The sequence below is a fragment of the Cavia porcellus genome, unplaced genomic scaffold (assembly GCF_034190915.1).
Source record: "Cavia porcellus strain 051 isolate PalLab524CR breed Dunkin Hartley unplaced genomic scaffold, mCavPor4.1 scaffold_4, whole genome shotgun sequence".
Lineage (NCBI taxonomy): Eukaryota > Metazoa > Chordata > Mammalia > Rodentia > Caviidae > Cavia > Cavia porcellus.
This window is the reverse complement of record NW_026947487.1, coordinates 102016320-102036481: the sequence shown is the minus strand read 5'-3', so window position 1 is coordinate 102036481 and position 20162 is coordinate 102016320. Positions and strand designations below refer to the sequence as shown.

Here is a 20162-nt window from a genome sequence, read left to right as displayed (position 1 = left end):
TGGAAGCCCTGTAAATCATTCTCAGGAAACATTTTAAAAAGGAAAAATTTTAAAGGAGGTGAAGCTAATTTTAATTAATTATAGATAACTGAATAAATTAAAAATGTTATCTTCCTTTATGATTATTCACTATAATATACAAGTACCAATGAGACATTTTACTTTCTCTTCAAGCTGACCTAACTCCAGTGTACATGTGATGCTCACCTAGCTCAGTGGCCCCATGTGGTAATACCTTGCACAGAGCGAGCACTTAGAAACAGTTACTGAATTAAAGCTCACTTGCCCACGAAAAGGGAGATATGGCATCTGCTGTGGTTTGAAAGTGTTTCTCAAGAGTTCGGAAATTCCCAGTGCAACAGCTTTGAGAGATGGGACCATTCATGGGGAAATTAATGTCGTGCAACTGAGTTTGTCACACAAGTGAGTCTGACCCTCACTGTTCCGTGCTCCCCCTCCCCCAACACACACACTCCGCTCTGCCTCAGGAAAGCACACAGCAGGGCCACCCTCAGCAGAGGCAGCCCCTCTATTCCAGACCTTCCAGCCTCCAGAACCATGAGCCAAATAGAGTTATATTGTTTATAAACTCTCCAGCCTGAGGTACAGCCTGAGGTACAGCAGCACAAAACAAACTCAGAATCACTTCTTCGCCCAGGCATCTAAAATCATGCCCTGCATCCCTACAATACCAGGGGCCATTTGCACAGGGACCCAGAACAGAAAACCACAAGCTTAATGACAGATGAGGACAGAAGAGATGGGAGACTTGAATTCAAATCCCCTGTTCACGACCTACACCTGTGTGACCTTTAGCAATTCATTAGTCACCAAACACTGACCAAGGGCCTACAACGTACCAGGCACCACGCTAGTGGCCGGTGATGCCAAATAAAATATGAACCCTGCTCTTAAAGGATTTGCACTGTAGCAGGAAAAGACAAGACCAGTAAACAAGAGCAAAAATCTGTTTAAAAACCAAGCCAACTCTTGGATCTGTTTGTTCCTTATGAAATGGAAATAATGCCTTCCCAGCCTAATAAGGCTGCTACAAAAATTAACTTGAAATTAATTTGAAGATGTTTGTCAAACACTGCAAAAAATTTGAACTCCTAAAATACTAGCAAATGGGTTTTTTGTTTCTTCTTCCTTTCCTAACTTGTAACCCAAAACATCGCAGGCACCTGTGAATATCCAGCTTGAACACTCACTCCAGTTACATTACATTCGTGAAACCGTTTCACTTTTGAAAATTTTAGTAAAGAGAAAGAGGGTAAACGATTTTCACATAGGTATTTAACCTCAAAATCATGATCCAGGTCACAGTTCTAAGATAGGACACAGACTTCTAAGTCACCCTAGCCAGTTACAGCTTGTCAAGATAAGCAGTCACGTGATAAGGAAAGCTAAATAATTAAAACCTAAGAAAGCAGAAAAGTCATAAAGCAGTACATTATAGGAAGACACTCCCTGGACCAAAATTTCAGCAGTCACTATGGAGCCCAGGTAACCCAGGCTTGGTCACGGTCAACAGCGCAGATTAAAAACCACTTCGTGGTTTCTAAAGTAGAGTGCCCACTGTTTTGTCTTTTCTTATTTGTCTCGAAGATTACCTGCTCGGGAAAATTCTCAAAGAAAGATGATCTCAGGAGCTAGGTTCCCAACAAGTGGAAACTCTACCCAAGCAGCACTAAGTGGGTGTGACGAAAGCAGGGTGATCAAGATTCTATGATCCTTTCTGAAGTTTAAAAACTGAACGGGACGGAAATCAAAGTCTCAGACAGCAATCATTTGCAGAGAAAGTAAAGAAGGAACTCTCAGCTGGAGTTCAGGCCGCATCTTCCAGACTGCAGCCCATTCCCTGGCAGTCCTACACCCATTCCCGAGCACCCCCTTCCAGCTCCGCTCCAGGTCGCCCCCTCCTCTGGTCGCGATCCCTCCACAGGCAGAGATCTCTCCCCTCTCTCCCCGGACACAGGGGCTCCTCTCTTCTCCGAACGCCCTCACTCCCCCTGCCCGGACGGCCGCCTCCGCTCGGCCTGCGGCGCACCCACCGCCTCCGGGCTGGCACCCGGAGCTCAGGAGCCGGGAGCCGGGACACCCCTCCTCTGAGGCCGGAACCGCCACGCCAGGCCCCTCCCACAGGAAGCCACCGCCCCCCGGTGCCCCGGCCGCGCCGCCCCCGGCCCACCCCGCGCCGTCCGCCGCCCCCGCCCGGCCCGCGCCTCCCGCCGCCGCCGCCGCACCCCCACGCGGGCGCTCGCTACCTGCTGCGGCCACAGAAGCGGCGCCCCAGTCCTCTCCCACTTCCGCCTTGCACAGGCCGCGCTCGGGCCAGGTCACGTGACCGCGGCGGTCACCTGACCCGGAAGAGGCTGGCCGGGCTCACAGGTGCGAGCAACCTAGGCCGGGCTGGCAGGGTTGGACGCCTTAAAGCTGTGCTCACGAACGCGGAGGTTTTCCGCTCGCTGGATGATCCCTGGCCGATGGTAAAAGCTGAACGCTCACCACGTGCAAGGGGCATCATTTGGCCTGGCTGTCACCCCTCTGGGGCGAGTACAGTTTTTTCGTTGTTTTGAGATGGGGGTTTTGCTATGTAGTACTGCAGGTCACCTTTGACCTCACTGTGTGGCCCAAGCTAACCTGGAACTCGTGATGATCCTCCCACCTCTGGCTGCAAAGAGCTGGGATTGTAGGTATGTGCCATCACGCCCAGTTCTGAGGCAAGTAAAGTTATTAACAAGTGAAAGAAAACCTTCTCATCCGTTAATTCAGCAAATATTCGGGCTTTTTTAGTAAGGTTCCCAGGCGAATACAGGATGCCAACTGACATGAGTAACATAAATAACAGAGTGATGTGTACGTCCCAAATGCTGGAAAGGACACATTTATATGAAAAAAAATGTATTATCTGACAATCAAATGTTATTAAGCATTATGTATTTATTTTTGTTAATTGTGGTAATAGCCAAGTGTGTTGGCTCACATCTGTAATCCCAGAATTCAGGAGGCTGAGGCAGGAGTAACGCTGTGAGTTTGAAGCCAACCTAGGCTACATTTCGAGACTTGTCTCAAAAACATTAAGTATAAAAATAATTCTGGCAATCCTATGTTATGCATCAGACTTTGTTGTAGGCTGTATAAATAAAAATCGCAACCTTTGAGCAGCATCTGTTTTTTATTTAGTTTTTTGATATTTTAAGACAGGGTCTCACTGTATATAGTTCAGGCTGGCCTTGAACTCGTGGACGATGCTCCTGCCTCAAACTTCAGAAAGCTGGGATTACAGGGGCACACCACCACACCAGCCAGCATGATAGCACACGGCTGTGATCCCAGCACTCTATAGAGTTGAGGCAGGAAAATAATTGTGAGTTCAAGGCCAGCGTAAACTACATAGCAAGACCCCGTCCCCAAAACGAAACCAAAAAATCATTAAAACCCCACCTGGACAGCACCTGCCTGATACCAGGCCTCCCCACCAAAAAACACCCTGCCTGGGTCAGAAAATGCCACATGACATCTAACCAACCCCCATGTTCTTCCAGGAGCACACAGAACTCAATTAGCAGAAATCTCTGTTGATAGGAGGGGGAGGAGTTACTGGGACTTGAACTCAGGGCTTAGCTCTAAGCTATATCCCCCGAAAATTTTTGGTTTTTTTAATTTTGAGAAAAGGGTTCACTAAATCACTAAATTGCCCTGGCTAGTCTTGAAATTGTCATCCTCCTGCCTCAGCCTCCCAGAGTGCTGAGATTACAGGCCTGTGTCACCATGCTTAAATAACAAAAACATTTTAAATTAACTGTTTACTACTGCTGGGCATGGTGGTGTACTGCCTGTAATCCCAGCACTCAGGAGGTTGAGACAGGATTGCCAAGGGTTGGAGGCCAGCCTGGGCTCCATAGTGAATTCAAAGCCAGCCTGAATTACATAGCGAGCCGCTGTGTTTAAAAAAAAAAAAAAGTCATAATAATAAAATAAAAGTAAAGAAGGCGCTAAAGATGGGGTGCTGAAGCCAATTTCTTCAGGTACCCAATACAAGCTCTCCGCCTGTGCGGCATGCGCATTTCCCAGTCTGCGCTGGCGGGATTGCTACGCACGCGCACGAGTAGCCCTCAGTCTCAAGCTGCAGCCGCCAGGGGACGCCAGGTCTAGATTGAGACGTAGGTGCGGACGCAAGCTCCGTACGCATGCGCTTTGTGTCCTCCCAGCCAACATGGCTCCGGTGGAGCACGTTGTGGCGGACGCCGGGGCTTTCCTGCGGGACGCGGCTCTGCAGGTACGGAAGCTCCAGCCTGGGCGAGTGTGGTCCGGGCTGCTGGCCCCCGAGGGAACACATGGGATCGGACAGTGCGGTGCATGGCGCGGGTGACTCTGAGCTGGGTCGGTCTCTCCGCAGGACATCGGGAAAAACATTTACACCATCCGGGAGGTGGTCAGCGAGATTCGGGACAAGGCGACGCGCCGGCGCCTGGCCGTGCTGCCCTACGAACTACGCTTCAGGGAGCCGCTGCCAGAGTACGTGCGGCTGGGTGAGTGTCTGAGCCGACGGCGGTGGCGCGCTGGGCTGGCCTCCCCGGCCGCGGTGATGACAGCTCCCGGGCCGGCGGCCTCGGCGGCGTCGTGGGTGGTGACAAGAGTACTTATCCCCGAGGTTGCTGCGGACATTCAGTGAGGAATATGTGGCTTTACGTGTCTAGGGCTTTGTCAGCATGCAGTAGATGTTCTAGACGAGTGTGAGGACGGTCGAAAGAACCCAGTAGTACAATGTTACCTTCTTCCCTTAGGCCCTGGGTTCGATTCCCGGCACTGACACACACCCCCAATTCGAAGACCCCAGACCTCTATCCCTCGTTTGCTTAGGGTAATGGTTGTGTTTGTTTGTTTGTTTGTTTTGAGACAGGGTCCAGGCTGGCCTTCAACTCGTGGTACTCCTCCTGCCTCAGCCTCCCCAGTGCCGGATCCTGGAACATAGGCGTGTGCCATCACAACCAGCCCATATGGGATAGAGGCCAGCCTCAACCCAGAGAAAGATGTTTTTAGGTCTTAGGTTAGACCAGAAAGAGCTAGCATTCTCTTTTTAGGAACAAGGCAGTGATTTCTAGGGAAGATGGTCAGTGGTTTCAAAATGTTTAGAATTTAGAGGGAGATTTTTATTGTTTGAGAAATGTGAGCAATATTGTTATTTACCTTGTTCCAGTGTAGAAGTCTTTCCGCTGATAACAGAAAATTTCATTTCTTCATTCTCAGTGGACACAGTAACAGGTGGCATTTATGGTATAGTTAGCACATATTTACATTTTTTGTGCTTCAAAAACTATCTACCAGCCAGGCCTAGTGGTGCATACCTGTAAACCCAGCACTCAGGAGGCTAAGTCAGGAGGATTGCAGTGAGTTAAAGTCCAGTCTGGGCTACAAAGTGTATTCAAGGCCAGTCTGAACTCCATAGTGAGACCCTGTCTCAAAAAGGAAATAAATAAACAAAATATTTTTTAAAAATCTGTCCACTGGCTGGGCACATGCCTGTAAGAGAGCACCTGGGAGGCTGGGAGGCTGAGGCAGGAGGTTCACTGTGAGTTCAAGGCTAACCTGAGTTACATGGCAAGATCTTATTTCATCATAGACTACAGTTATGGTTAAGAGTTAAAATTTATTCAGGAATAGGAATAGCTCCTGAAAGACAGGAGGGGTCCTGAATGGGTTGCCCCATCAGTGTAAACTGTTATAGTTAGAGTCCAAGCCTTTAGAATTGGAAGAGAAAAGAGAGCTTGTATTCTGACTACCACAGCTTCAATACAAAATTCTGATTAGACACAAGTATGGTAACTTTCAGTGGCTTTCTGTTGACTTTGTTTTGTCCTTAGATCTGGTGGTGGTTTGGGGGGTTATCAGGATTTGAACTCAGAACTTTGTGCTTGCCAGGCAAATGCTGTGCTGCAGAGCTACATCCCTGGGGCTCTTGGATCCATGCTTGATAAGGATGTTATCGTCAACCCAACTGGATTCTTAGGAGCCAGGTTGCAGATTCTCAACAATGAGTAGGAAAGGTCCAAAGGATGGATGAAAATGTCAACATTGATGGGCTATTGATCTTTTCTTAGTTTTTCTGACACTCTCATTGTGGCTCTCGAAGGTTCTATTGGGTTTTTGATCCTAACTAAAGTCGAAAATACCTTGTTCACAGTGACCGAATTTTCAAAGAAAACTGGAGACTATCCCAGCCTCTCCGCCACAGATATCCAAGTGCTGGCCCTCACATACCAGTTGGAAGCTGAGTTTGTTGGGGTGTCTCACCTAAAACGAGAACCAGAAAAGGTAAACCAGGAGGATTAGTGTTTTTTGTTTTTTAAACAAACTTTTATTATGGCAGTTCTCAAATGTGTAAAATTCAGAAAAAAATAGAATAGTGTAGCAGACCTAGAGTGCCCGTCCTCTGCCTAATGTGAACTTGGACATTATTATTTCTCGCTCTCTCTTTTTTTTTTTTTTTCCCCATTTTTGACCTTACTGGGGACCAAACCCAGGGCCTCCCACAGACTATGAGTGTATCACTAAAGATCAGTACCCTGAGCATGAGGGCACACACCGGTAGTCCCAGCACTTAGGAGGCTGAGAGAAGAGGATCATCTGGGCTATGTAGCAAGACCCTGTCTCAAAATTAAACAAATGTGAAACATCAGTACTTTAAAAATAATAATGATAACTTCAAAGCCGTCTTCATTTTTTGCTGTGTTTTGAGACAGGGTCTCACTGCATAGTCCAGGATGACTTTGAATTCACTATGTAGCCTAGGTGACCTTGAACTCAAGATCCTCCTGCCTCAGCCTAAGTGCTGGTCAAAGCCATCTGTTACTGCTAGCAAAAAATAACAGTAACCATTAATACATTAAATATATGGTGAATATTCATATTTTCAGTTATTTTATAAATGAAATTTGTTCGGATCGAGATCCAAATAGGACTCACATTGCAGTTAACAAATGTGCCTTAGTTCCTTCCTTGTAGGTTCTGTTTCAATTTAAGACAATGCAAAGAGTAAAATTCTTTTAGTGTTGACAAAGAATTGTTTGATCTTGTGGCACATGCCTGTGGCACAGCACTGGGAAGGCTGAGGCAGAAGGATCACTGTGAGGAGTTCTTTTAGTTTGCTTTTTGGTACTGGGGATCCATCTCATGACCAATGTTTATGCGACTGAGCTAAGTCCCTGGGCCAGATAGCTGTGAGTTTGAGGCCAGCCTGAGCTCCATAGTGGGCTCAAGGCCAACCTCAACTGCATAGCAAGACTTTGTCTTTCAAAAAAAAAAGAAAAAGAATTGTTTGATCTCCTTTACCTACCTAAAGTCATCAAAACTATAGTGGACTCACATTCTTTTTGGAGGGGGGAGGGTGATTACCAGGAGTGGCACTCAGGTTAGGCAGGTACTGTGCCTCTGAGCTACATCCCCAGGCCCTGGGCTCACATTGTTTTTTGTTTTTGTTTTTCTTTTTTGTCATTTTGAGACAGGGTCTCCCTATGCAGTTCAGGCTGGCTTAAGATTACTTTGTAGCCCAGGTTGGTCTCGAACTCGCTACCACACCCATCTTGGACTCACATTCTTTTTTTTTTTTTTTTTTTTGTCTTTTTATCAGTACCGGGGATTGAACTCATGACTGCCTGCTTACAAGGCAGGCGCTTATGCCACTGAGCTAAATCCCCAGCCCCCACATTCTTATACTGAGAACAATCCTTACTTATTTTCAATCAGGTTTAAAGTCCTCAGGACCAAAAAGACTAAAACTCTAAAGCAGATGTCTGCATGTTATCACAGTGCTATCATGCTAAAGGTTGTAAAAGGAGCAGTTTTATGTAAACTGACTCTGTCTTTTTCAATATAGTGTAGCAGGTTTTCCATTTGATATCCAACTACTCAGGATTTCATTCATTCATTGTATATCATTCATGTGGTGCTGGGGATTGAACCCAGGACCTTCACACTGAGCTACGTTCCCAGCCCTTTTTTATTTTTTATTTTGAGACACTGATCTCACTATATTGCCTGCGCTGGGCTGAAAAGTTGCAATGCTCCTGCCTCAGCCTTCCAGATTGCAGGGATTATAAATGGGACCACTACAGCTACCTTAAACAATGTGTCCTTTGACCCGGCAATTGCACTCTGAGACATTTACTCTAAAGCTATAACCAAAGATACTTCTAGGTGTTACAGTTACATGTGTAACAGTAAAAGATTTGTTTAATAGTATTGGTATTGCTAAATACTATCATTTTTAAAAATATTTTTAAATTTTGATTTCAGTAACCAGGGGGAAATACTGAGATTTTTGTTTTTCTAGTACCCTTCCGTGTGGAAAGCTGAATGACCTTGCTCACACCTGGCGCCTTTTTTTCCCTAAAGGTTAGGGTGAGCTCCTCGATTCAGCACCCAGAAACCCCGCTGCACATCTCAGGCTTCCACCTCCCCTCCAAGGTGAGCCTTCAGCGCCCCCTGCTGCTCAAACTGCTGCATTCACCTGGACTGGTAGGATTCATTGTCTGGCCCTGTCTCACATGTATTTCAATGTCATTTTACCTATAACTCTCTTAGTTTTCAGGTTTTTAAGTTGCTGTTTCTAAACAAAACAGAAAGTCAGGTTCACACCTGCAATCCCAGCTCTTGGGAGGCTGTAGCAGCAGGATTGCTGTGAGTAATTAGTAACTATTTATTTCCATCTCAGTATAAACCCCCGCAAGAAACAGTAGCCTGTGGCCCTCCAGCCGGTGAGCCAGAGCACCCGGAATTCAGCTCCTTCCTGTTCTGGAGGAACCCCCTGCCAAATATCGACCTCGAGCTACAGCAGCTGCTGGTGAGGCCCTGGCTTGCCATCCCCCCTGTGCCAGCGCAGGAGCTGCTTGCCACTGCTCCTGTGGGCTGGTGGGGTGAATTCTGTTGCTGTTTTAGATTGACAGGGGGGAGGAGGAGGAAGAAGACAATGGTTCTGAAGAAAGTCACGGCGAAGACAGTGACGACGATGACGGGGGTGGCTGGATAACCCCAAGCAACATCAAGCAGATCCAGCAGGAGCTGGAGAAGCGTGACATCCCAGAGGGTGTGCGCGTTGGCTGTGTGACCACGGACTTTGCCATGCAGGTGGGTGACGCAGCGTCTTAGGCTCGAACGTTAAAGCAGGAAAGGTTTGTTCACACTCACAGTTAGTAGAGATAAAGTCAGCTGGCTCCAAGGCAGAGTGGCACGGAAGAGGGGTGTCACAGAGGACAAACGACCCATGCCATGGCAAGAGGCAGCAAAAGCAACAAGTGAGAAGAGACCCTCTCTCTGTCCCTTACATCTTACTGAGGCTGTGGCACTCACACCCAGGATGGAACACACTTAATCTAATCTACCCAGAACTATGGCAGTCCAATCCGGGGACTGATTTAGTAACCACACACCCTTAATCTTAGCATCACACACTCTAGATGCAGCCAGCTCCGGAGAAGCCCCACCTGTGACCACATGGGGCTCGGGGCACACTAACAGGCGACACAGGCCAGCCCTGGGCTTTCTGTCACCCATGCTGCCTACAGCAGTCACATGGAGATTTGGGAATGTGGGACGTGTGGGAATACATAACCGTGTGCTTCTGATTTTCCTGCTTCTAGAGACTTTGCTTGTGCTGCTTGGTAGTTGTTAGTTTCTGTAACAAGTAATGATTGTTAGCTAGGCTGGACAATCATATGACATAGTGACAGAATCTGTGTGGTACATTACACCTGTAATCTTTGATAGTCACGGTCAGCTGATGCCTTTCTCTCCAGGTGTATAATGCCCTGTGCTCATTTAGTACTGTGAAAGCAGACTGGGCTTCTGGCCCCGAAAGGGGGCACTGTTTTCCCCTGAAGAAGTAAATATCTGTCAGGAGATCACTCCAGACAAGCACAGGCCTCAGTCCTTGAATTAGAGGGCACCGGGTTCTTCTTTCCTTCGGGGCTCCCCAGGAGGACTCTTCAGCCCGGCCCAGGCCCATGCCCAAGCCAGAGAGCACGGCACACCCTTAACCGTTGGCAGAGCCACATCTCAGGGAGCCCATCTGGGGTGACCGCAGTCACTCAGGTCACTGTGTCCCACTGCTTGCAGAACGTGCTGCTGCAGATGGGGCTGCGCGTGCTGGCTGTGGACGGCTTGCTGATCCGAGAGGCCCGGAGCTACATCCTGCGCTGCCACGGCTGCTTCAGGTGCGGAGCCCCTCCCCTCACCTCACCAGGACCTTCAGGGTAGAGGCCCGGTAGCACTGTGGCCCTGGGTTCATCCCGCGGTGCCTAGGAGGGCGGGCCGAAGAGGGCAGGAGACCGGCTGGGAGCGGTGTGGTTGGTGACTTGTGGTGGTCACTCTGGGTTGTTGGTGTTTGTTTTCGCAGCACTGGGGAGTCAGCCCAGCCCTTTTTCATTTTGAGATGGACCTTGCTGAGTTGCCCAAGCAGGGATTGAACTGTAGTTCTTTCTGCCTCAGCCTCCCAGCGTGCTGGATTGCACGCATGCTGTGCCATGCTCTTCTCTGTAGCCAGAGTGTATGTGTTCCACTTGAATTCCTGCCACCTGTGTGGCTTTGCTAAGATTATCTTCTTTGTACTTCAGATTCTATTTTTATTTTTGGGTTTTTGAGACAGCATCTCACTGTGTGTAGTCAGGGCTGGCCTCAAACTCGTGATTCTCCTGTCTCAGCCTCCTAAGTGCTGGGATTATAAGCATGCACTACATGCCCCACTTCCAGAGCCATAAATAAAATGACAAATGTCATTGTGAAGAACAAGAAAGGTGCATCAGGGCTGGGGATTTAGCTTAGCAGCATAAGTACCTGCCTTGCAAGCAGGCGGTCCTGAGTTCGATCCCTGGTACCGATAAAAAGAAAGGTGCATCATAGGAAGGCTCAGTCACCAGCTGCTTCCCCTCCCTTTCCCGGCCCTGCTGGGCTTCTGAGACAGAAGCTGGGGTTCTGTGTGCAGGTAGCTTCCAGCCCCCAAGTCCCCATCGTCCATAGACTTTATCTGGCAGGGCCCACGGTGCAGAGTCCTAGAGGACTGGCTTTGTCCCCTCGAAGGTGCCTGCTGGGGAGAAGGCTTGGCTTCCCCAGCCTCATCGCTCACCTTTAGGAGTAGTGGCAAATCCCTGGAGGACGGGGCCTGGGGGGCAGCCTCATGTGGTCCCATGGGAGTCGCTGTCATTAATAACCCCTGCCGTCTCCTGTTGACACTGAGGCTGAAGCCTGGGGACAGGGAGGGTCGAGCTGCTGCATGCTGCTCAGGAAAGGAGGGTGACAGCCAGAGCTGTTGCTGCACAGCAAGATCCAGGGTGAAGAGTACGTGCTCCCCACACTTGCAGGAGGCTGACGGTGGAGCGGCCACTAACAGGGTCTGCTGAATGGTTATCAGGTTACTGACCCCTACTCATGTCCTTGTTTTTCATGGGCTTCACTTGCTCCGTCTTTACGTCTTCAAAAAAGGGAGCAGCAGTGGACTTAACATGTCCACTCAGCAGGAGGCGTGGCGATCTTAGTGTGACTTGGGGATGTAGCATCTTAGGGGGCTGAAGCGGGACGATTGCAAGTTTGAGGCCAGCCTGGGCAACTTAGACCTTGTCTCAAAATAAAAACAGCTCGGCCTTCTTGGGGTCCCATTCTTATCAGTACTGCAAACAGACACCGAGGGGTTTAGTGCAGTTCCGTGTCATATCTTCTCACGTCCTCTCTGAGGGCGCGACTCCTGTGCCTGCTGTGGCGCCAACCCTGCCTCTGGTCTCCCAGGACCACGTCCGACATGAGCCGGGTGTTCTGTGCACACTGTGGGAACAGGACGCTGAAGAAAGTGTCCGTGACCGTGAGTGAGGACGGCACCCTGCACATGCACTTCTCCCACAACCCCAAGGTGCTGAACCCGCGAGGCCTCCGGGTGAGTGGCGCGTGTAGGGTGGCTGCTGCAGACAGGCGTGGGAACTGGGGAAGGGTGTGCCAAGCTCCCCGTGCGGATCCCGGGGACTCTGCAGTCCAGGACCGGGAAGGGCCCATCTGGACCACGGACAGTACCTGCGCGGGAGTCAGAAGGAAGGGTGGTGAGAGGTGGACCCGTAAGATGGGTGTGACAGCCACTTCTCCTCTTTTCGCTTCTTTTGGTACCAGCAGTTGAGCTCAGGACCTCTCGCTTGCCAGGCTGGTACAGTGCCACCGAGCTATACTCCCAACCCTAATATTTCTTCTTAATGACACTAGAGATTAAACTCAACACTTTTGTGCTGAGCTACACACCCAGCCCTTTTGAAATTTGTTTTTTGACAGATGGCGACACATTCCTATAATCCCACCAGTACTCAGGACACTGAGGCAGGAGGATTGCTATGAGTTTGACATCAGCTTGGGGTTCATAGTGAGCTCAAGGCCAGCCTGAACTACATAGCAAGACCCTGTCTCAAAAAAAAAAAAAAAAATTACAATTAAAGTTTTTTCAATTCTAAGACAAGGTCTTGCTAAATTTTCTTTTTTTTTTTAAATCAGTACCAGGGATTGAACTCATGACCGCCTGCTTGCAAGGCAGGTGCTTAACGCTGCTGAGCTAAATCCCCAGCTGGTAAATTTTCTAGACTGGGCTTGAACTTGTGATCCTCCTGCTTCAGCTTCCTAAGTGCTGGGATTACAGGTGTGCATCCCCACCCCTGGGGTTTGTTCCTTTTTTTTTTTTTAATATCAGTGTGTGTTTGAGGTAATTACATTCATTTCCCTCATTTCCGTTTCTGCCCGCCCCAGGTTGCATGCTAGACCTCCCCTCCCCCAGGCAGCCCGGCTCCCAGCCTTACAGCGCCACCTCAGCAGTGCTGGGGCACAGCGTTGTGACAGTGGGTCTAGCTCACTAGTGCTTCGCCTCCACAGGAACTTCCCGTGTCCAGCGAGGGGCGTGGCCAGGCCCTGGGGTTTCCTTTCTGTCCGAGTACAAGCTGAGATCCAGCTTGGGGTGTGTGTTGAGAGGGCGCGCAGGGCCTGTCACAGCAGGGAGAGTCTCGCCACTGCAGCCCAGCCCCTCTGACAGCCTCTCCCCCTGCAGTACTCGCTCCCCATGCCCAAAGGGGGCAAATACACTGTCAACCCCCACCTGACGGAGGACCAGCGCTTCCCACAGCTGCGGTTGTCCCGCAAGGCCCGGCAGAAGACCAACGTGTTCGCCCCTGACTACGTTGCCGGGGTGTCACCCTTTGCAGAGAACGACATCTCCAGCCGCTCAGCCACCCTGCAGGTCCGAGACAGCACCCTGGGAGCCGGGCGGAGACGCTTAAACCCCAACGCTTCCAGAAAGAAGTTTGTGAAGAAAAGGTGAACCAGCCTTGAGTTCTGGTGCGCAGCCTCGGTGCCGGGGACAAGCCCTGGGGTCGTGTTCTAGCTGCGTCTCGCAGAACATCTGCATGGGTGCCAGGCCTGGCTGGCCAGCATCTTCACAGTTCACTGCATCAGGTCGGCTGGATCGCACTGGGCTCGAGCCACTGGGGAAGATCGGTGAGCACAGGACAGTGCCAGGCGGAAGTTTCCCAATGATACTATTTTTCTAAGAAATGTAGCTGCTGGCTCCTGTGCCTGCAGTCAACCAGATTCTCGTATCTTGGGAAACTTGAGCTAAAGCATAAGCCATGTGCCTAAGGGTCAATGTCCAGATTTATAAGAATTTCATAATAAAACTGAGAACTGCCTCTCATTTTTTTTCAGTCTCCAGGAAAGTTCAGGATCATGGGCTTTTGTGCAGCCTTTTATCTGAATTTGTATTTGGTTTACAGATGTCTGATTGCCTTCTTTCCTCCACGCACACGCACATGCATGCACTCACCGTCACACGCTGTATGTGTCCCTGACCTCTGTGCAGTACACTTAGCAAATTCAGGACTTTTTTTTTTTCATTGAGACAGGGTCTCACTATGTAGTTGGGGCCGGCCTCAAATTAATTCACAGCCCTCCTCCTACCTTGGCCTCCCCAGCACTGGGTTTCCAGGTGTGTGCCACCAGCCTCAGAGAGGTTTCTTTTTTGCAGTGCTGGGGATCAAACCCCAGGCTTTGCACATGCTGGGCAGGTGCCCCACCACTGGGCTACTTGCCCAGCATCAGGAAATTTACCATTGGGAAATTACTGCTGAACACATGCTCAGCCCCGATACCATCTGTGTCAGTCCACAGAGACGTGAAAAGCTGCCAGCTCCAGCCCTTACCACGTTACCGTCATCTGCGCTAGCCTGCTGAGGCCCTAGGATGTAGCTCAGGGCCTGGGTGCTGTCCACTTCAGCAGCCCTGCAGCACTAAAGGTTAAAAGACTCGCTTATGTTTGATAGCTGTAATGAGTAACCCGGCCAGAATCTCAGCTTAGTCCATTGTGCACTGAGTAGCAGGTGTACTGGGGGGATTGGCAGATATCCTGACTTCGGGGTGCGTGAATCTCACACTGAGGCACCTGTTGACAGCGGACACCCCAGGGTGGGGAGGAAGTACTGGTTCTAGCCTGGGCTGAGCCCGTCTTGCTTTCTCCATCTCCCCTCATACTGTGGTATCAAACATGCAGAAAAATGTCCTGCATTTCACTGTCCACAATATTTTTCATAACTGGGTATAGTGGCACACACCTGTAATCCAGCACTTGGGAGGCTGAGGCAGGAGCACCCCTGCCAAGTTGGAAGCCTGGGATACATAGTGGAAGACCAGCCTGAATTGAAGAGAGATCTTGTCTGGAAACCCCCCCCCCCCAAAAAAAAAGTTTAACCCTCTTGTAATCCTGCTATTCTAAAACAAAATCATGTTATTTTTCTTATGACAAGCCAGGTATTTTTTTTTTCAAAAATGTCATAAATATTAAATATTTCTTACTGGAAATGACTAAATTTTGAGGTGAAAAGCAAAGACCCACACCCCATTTCACCATCTGTAGTCATGCCTGTTGCCTTCAGGCACTGCCGAGCACTGCACGAACATTATTTACTAACATTATTCACTTCCGTGGTGCTAGGCAGGATCCTTGCACAGACAGGCCAACTGCAGCTTCAGAGCTGTCCCCTCACCTCGGGTCGGGGTGCAGCCGTAAAGTGGCTGCCGAGGCATGGCGCCTGCTTAAGACACTGCCCTCTGAAGGCTTTGCAGGTGTAGAACAGTTACTTGGGGCGCGCTTGCAAACTGGAAACGCTGTGCAGCTCCCTGAACATTAGCTCACCCCAGGAAGGAAGGCTATGTTGTAGTCAGGGGTTGAGCAGAGAGCAATTAGAATCAGGACACAGAGTTTATAATATTAAGATAGTCACCCAGAGTTTAACACAAGAAAGTGCAGGAAATCTGTCCACACCACTAAAGACAGAATATTCAGCCAAGGGCCTGAATCCCACAGCACTGTCCTGCATGAATCCAGATGAAAACCCAGAGCTCGTGACGGTGCTTCCCACCATGAGTCCAACTGGAGGTCTAGAGCCCACGAGAAGGACTCACGCCAATCTGTTTTACTGATCCGCACTGGGAAGGCCCAAAGGTCAGCGGCAGAAGCTAGAAAGTCTATGCCAGTGGGGTGAAGAAGGAGCTGTGCTGGTGGGTTAAGGGTTCTACACTGGAGCCCAGAAGTCACACTCATAATAAAGACCAGGGCTGTCCTGAAAAGCACCACAGCCATCCTCAGTGACACAGGCCCCGAGCTCCTCCACAATAAACAGTCGAGTACATGTCAGGAAGCCAGCATGAGTTCATCCTGGAGACCCAAGTGGCACACGTCTTCCCCTTCAGAGCCAGGAAGTGGTGCTCGATGTAAGGACCAGAGCTCCCCCAAAGTGAACCACAGACTCTCACCAACAAGGTCCTGAGCTCCTCCGATGACAAGTCTGAACTCACACTGGGGAAGCTGGTCATGACAGCTCCTCCAGGAGAGCCAACGCCTCAAACAGCAGCACCTAGAGAAGTCCACAATGTGGTGCTAAGTCAGTGGGGACACAGAGAAAGCAGAGGGTCCCCAACTTCCCTACCCGACTTGGCGAACACCTAGAACGAAGTAAAGGTAGGAAAAAATGAGGAAGGGACAAGGAAGAACAGCAAGATGTACCATGTACAGGTACGGATTCCCTCCAGCAAGGTCACTGTACTGTGAGCCATACAAGAAAAACCCGAGGCAACATAAAGTCGCTCTGCTCTTGTGCTTTGCTGACTGCCGGCCCCACAGTGCTGTGACTTCTCGCTGCAGATGTGTGGTACCTGAGCCCACCACCACCTCCACCAAGATGCAGAGCAGAAGGCACAGGGAGCGGGCTTGGAACCCAAGTGTGGATCCAGGCCCTCTGCCCTCTGCCGCGGGAAACCCAGGGCAAATTCTTTGAATTCTCTGGAGGTTCGGTTGCTCCCTGACACGTGGCAAAACCACACCCCAGTATTGTCCCAGGGAAGGACCTGCGTGCTGTGACACACAGCACAGGTGTTAATGTGCATAGTGTTAGTGCTTGGTTCTAGGCTAGTGGAATACTATTTCTTAGGCAAAATGCAACCTATATTTTAAAATGCAACACTAATTGGATGGGTACTTCTTTTTTTGAGACAGCATCCTGCTATGCAGTTCAGGCTGGCCTCAAACTCAGGGTGACCCTCCTGCCTCAGTTTTCTGGGATTATAGGCACGTGCCACCATGCCTGCCTGATGGTTACTTTTGTTTGTTTGTTTGTTTTTTGTCTTTTTCCTTTTTATCGGTACCAGGGATCAAACTCACGACTGCCTGCTTGCAAGGCAGGTGCTTATGCCGCTGAGCTAAATCTCCAGCCCCGATGGTTACTTTTTATAAATAGGGTAGGCCTTCTATATATCTTGCTCTTAGCAGTGTGTATATTACTTTCTGATTTTTATAAAATCTGGCAGGTACCTTTTAAGCAGTAAATGGCTTGCCTAGGTTTGATCCCCAGCATGGAGTGGAGCAAGCACTGGGACAGAGGAAATCTATCATTGTTGCTTGACCTCTGCTTACCCTCTAAAGCCCTTCCCATTTTTTGTTTGTTTTGAGACACTCTTACTGTGTAGTTCAGGCTGGTTTTGAACACTCCAGGATCCTCTTGCCTCAACCTCCTGAGTGCTGGGATTACAGTTGTGCACCACCACACCCAGCTAGAATTTACCATTTTATATGACCTGGAGTTGAAAATCAAGCAGCTTTACTTCTAAATTTTGTAGGTTGAGGCAGTTACAAGTTCCTGCCCGTGGTATAGGGAGAGGGAATTAGATTTAATGCCTTCACAATTCTAAGGAGATGCCGGGGATTTAGCTAAGCAGCATGAGCACCTGCCTTCCAAGCACACGGTCGTGAGTTTGATCCCTGGTACCAAACCAAACAAAACAAGACAAAAACATTGTTTAAAAACTAAGAGACAGGGGGCTGGGGGTTTAGCTCAGCAGCATAAGCACTTGCCTTGCAAGCAGGCAGTCCTGAGTTCGATCCCTGGTACCGATAAAAACAAAAAAGACAAAAACAAAACAAACAAACAAAAAAAAAACCTAAGAGACAACAGTAAAAACAAACTCTGGAAACAAAAAAGAAAACTCTGGTCAGGCTCTCTGTCTAACTAGATTTTCAGAATAATTATGTGCAGGCATAGTAGCACATACCTGTAATCCTAGCACTAAGAGGTTGAGGCAGAGGATCTTAATTTTGAAGTCAGCCTGGACCACATAGCAAGACCCTGTCTCAGGAAAGAAGGTGGTAGGCTTTGGGTACAGCTCAGTGATAGAACCTTAGCCTGTATGCATGAGTCTCTCCTTGAATTCAGTTCCCAGCCCTGAGAAAAACAAACTGGAAACTATAGTAGTTCCCAAATTATTAGGTGTAATTACCCAGTACATATCTAGGATGGAGATTCTGAACATGTCTAAATGATGCTGTTTAAGTGTTGGTGTAGTTGGAGATAAATTCTTTTTTTTTTTTTTTGGTCTTTTTTTTTTTTTTTTTTTTTTTATCGGTACCGGGGATCGAACTCACGACTGCCTGCTTGCAAGGCAGGTGCTTATGCCGCTGAGCTAAACCCCCAGCCCCGAGATAAATTCTTTTTTCCACTCTTGAGCGTGAACCTGGGGCCTTCACGTGGAGTTAGCTATATCCTTAGCCCTTTATAATTTATTTTGATACAGGGTCGAAGTCAGTGAAGGTTGAGCTAACTTGTGATCTTCTTGCCTCAGCCTCCCACGGCTGAGATTACAGACACACACCAGCTGGCCTATAATGCAGGAAGATCCTTATATGGAGACGAGCAGACTACCTCTGTGGGCCTCGGTAAGGAGGAAGGACGGTGCACAGTCACTAACTGCTGCTTCTGCTGCAGATGCTGGGGACTGGGTGTAGCCATCTTCACAAAGCCATCAGGATGTTTGCCTGGGGCTGGAGTGGCTTCTCACATGTACATGTTTTTGGAACTGAATGCATGATTCAGACCAGCAGGGAGAAAATAATCAAGAGGCAGGAAATGCCTTTTGCTAACTTTTCCTTTTGTTTGTCTTAAAAATAACCAATGAGTCCTGTCTCTGCTTGTTCGCACGAAAGTGATTTAAGAGGGCCAAGCTCAAAAGACAGGGTCCCGTCTGTGCCTTGATTTCTACAACCCTGCTTCACAAGCCCGTTGCTACATGGGGGAAATTCCTTCGTTGCAAATGAATCCCCTGCAAAAGAAATTTCAGTTTAAGTACAGTGTTCTAAGCCCAGCAGGAACCTAACTAATTCAGGTGAGGGAACAGTTCCTGTGTGACAGAGGTGGTGGAGGGGGATGAGAGGGCAGCGCAGGGCAGGGTTCATAGAAACTGCCTTCCCCAACACCAAGGACCCGCCTCCTCCAGGGACTCCTGGCCGCTTGTCTGTATCCACAGGAACCACTGAGGACAGCAGCTCCCCTGCTCCCCAGACGGGCCCGAGAGTGGCACTAAGGGACACTCTGTCACCTGCAGCTCAGAAAAAAGCAAGGGGACTTTGGGGACCTTCTGGTGCAGAAAAGCAGCCGCACACATGGACAGCGTGGATTAGCGGATGACTAATGAGGCTGTTTGTGTTTTTCCGTCAGGGGGACAGGGCCCTCCTGAGGATTCGCCTGGTCCTGCTCTTTATACCAGATAATGAAGGCGACAGAAACTCCCTGCTCCACGTCCTGACCCACTGCCCACCGTGGGCATGGTGGGTGGCACCAGGTCACTGTTTTTTTTGGTCACCTGTGAGGAGCCCACTTCAGAAAAAAGCATGGGAATTGTACAGGCTTGGACTGCCCAGGAGTACAAGCATAAAGGGATCTTGAGAGCATGCAGAACAGAACCAAGCCACATTTCTGTAGGGGAAGCAATCAGAGCTCAAAGAGCAAAGCATTATTAGTGGCTAACCAGAGGTAGTCTCAAGAATTCTGACTCTAAGCCGGGCATGGTGGCTCACGCCTGTAATCTCAGTACTTGTGAGACGAGGTGGGAGGATCCTTGCGAGTTGGAGCCCAGCCTGGGCTACAAAGTGAGCTCAAAGCCAGCCTGAACTGCAAAGAGAGACCCCGTCTCAAAGAAAAGAATTCTGACTCTAGGGCCCGGGACTCTAGGGCTCAGTGTCACAAGCTCCTGCCTGGCATGTGCAAGGTCATGAGTTCAATCCCCAGTACCAAAAAATGATAATAATAGTAATTCTGACTCTAGCCAGATGTGGTAGAGCACTCTTGTCATTTCAGCCCCTTGGGTGGCCTGAGCCAGGAGGGTTTCCACAAATTCAAGGCCAGTCTGGGCTACCTAGTGAGTTCAAGGCCACCACAAACTACATAGGAGAGCCTATCTCAAAAAAAGAAAAAAGCCTGAGGATTCTGACTCTGGGTGGGACTTAACTAATCCCAGCTACTAGCACAGCATAATGTTACAGGCCTGTAATTCCAGCTGAGTCAGGAGGATCACCACAATTTCAAACATAGTGAGTTCAAGGTCATTTTGAACTATATAGCAAGACCCTGTCTCAAGAGAAAAGAATAATTGGGAGGCCCTGGCAGAATTGCAAATTAAAGACCAGCCTGGGCAATTTATCCAGATAAACCAGGTATGGTGATCCATGTCTCCATCAGTGGAGGGGCCAGGATCACTGAGTTCCAGTACACAATGAGTTCAAGGCCAGCTTGAGCTACATAGGAGCCTAGCTAAATAAACAATGATGT

The 20162-nt window shown here is 49.2% G+C and overlaps 2 protein-coding genes across 7 annotated transcripts in view; one reads left to right on the top strand and one right to left on the bottom strand.

Moving 5' to 3' along the window:
- Window positions 1-2410, bottom strand: part of Wwp2 (WW domain containing E3 ubiquitin protein ligase 2) — a 132320-nt gene extending 129910 nt beyond the window's left edge. The window contains exon 1 of one of the 3 annotated variants that reach the window (XM_003471980.4): window positions 2268-2410. The gene's annotated coding sequence lies outside the window, so the exon portion shown is untranslated. Of the gene's footprint in view, window positions 1-1613; window positions 1639-2054; window positions 2098-2267 lie in introns of those variants that run through there. The other 2 variants (XM_005004630.4, XM_023565970.2) reach the window with 2 other exon arrangements.
- A 1712-nt stretch (window positions 2411-4122) lies between these two features.
- Window positions 4123-13703, top strand: Nob1 (NIN1 (RPN12) binding protein 1 homolog). 4 transcript variants are annotated; one of them, XM_003471981.5, is made up of 9 exons: window positions 4123-4282; window positions 4403-4535; window positions 6188-6318; window positions 8398-8469; window positions 8717-8845; window positions 8941-9129; window positions 10117-10214; window positions 11779-11923; window positions 13067-13703. In XM_003471981.5, exons 1-9 carry the CDS (start codon window positions 4220-4222, stop codon window positions 13334-13336), a joined length of 1230 nt encoding a protein of 409 aa, XP_003472029.1. In that variant the 5' UTR covers window positions 4123-4219; the 3' UTR covers window positions 13337-13703. The 4 variants fall into 4 exon arrangements, with proteins under 4 accessions (XP_003472029.1, XP_063103656.1, XP_023421740.1 ...); XM_063247586.1 differs by having other exon boundaries at window positions 8398-8520; window positions 13221-13703; XM_023565972.2 differs by having other exon boundaries at window positions 8398-8520.
- Window positions 13704-20162: the final 6459 nt, after the last annotated feature.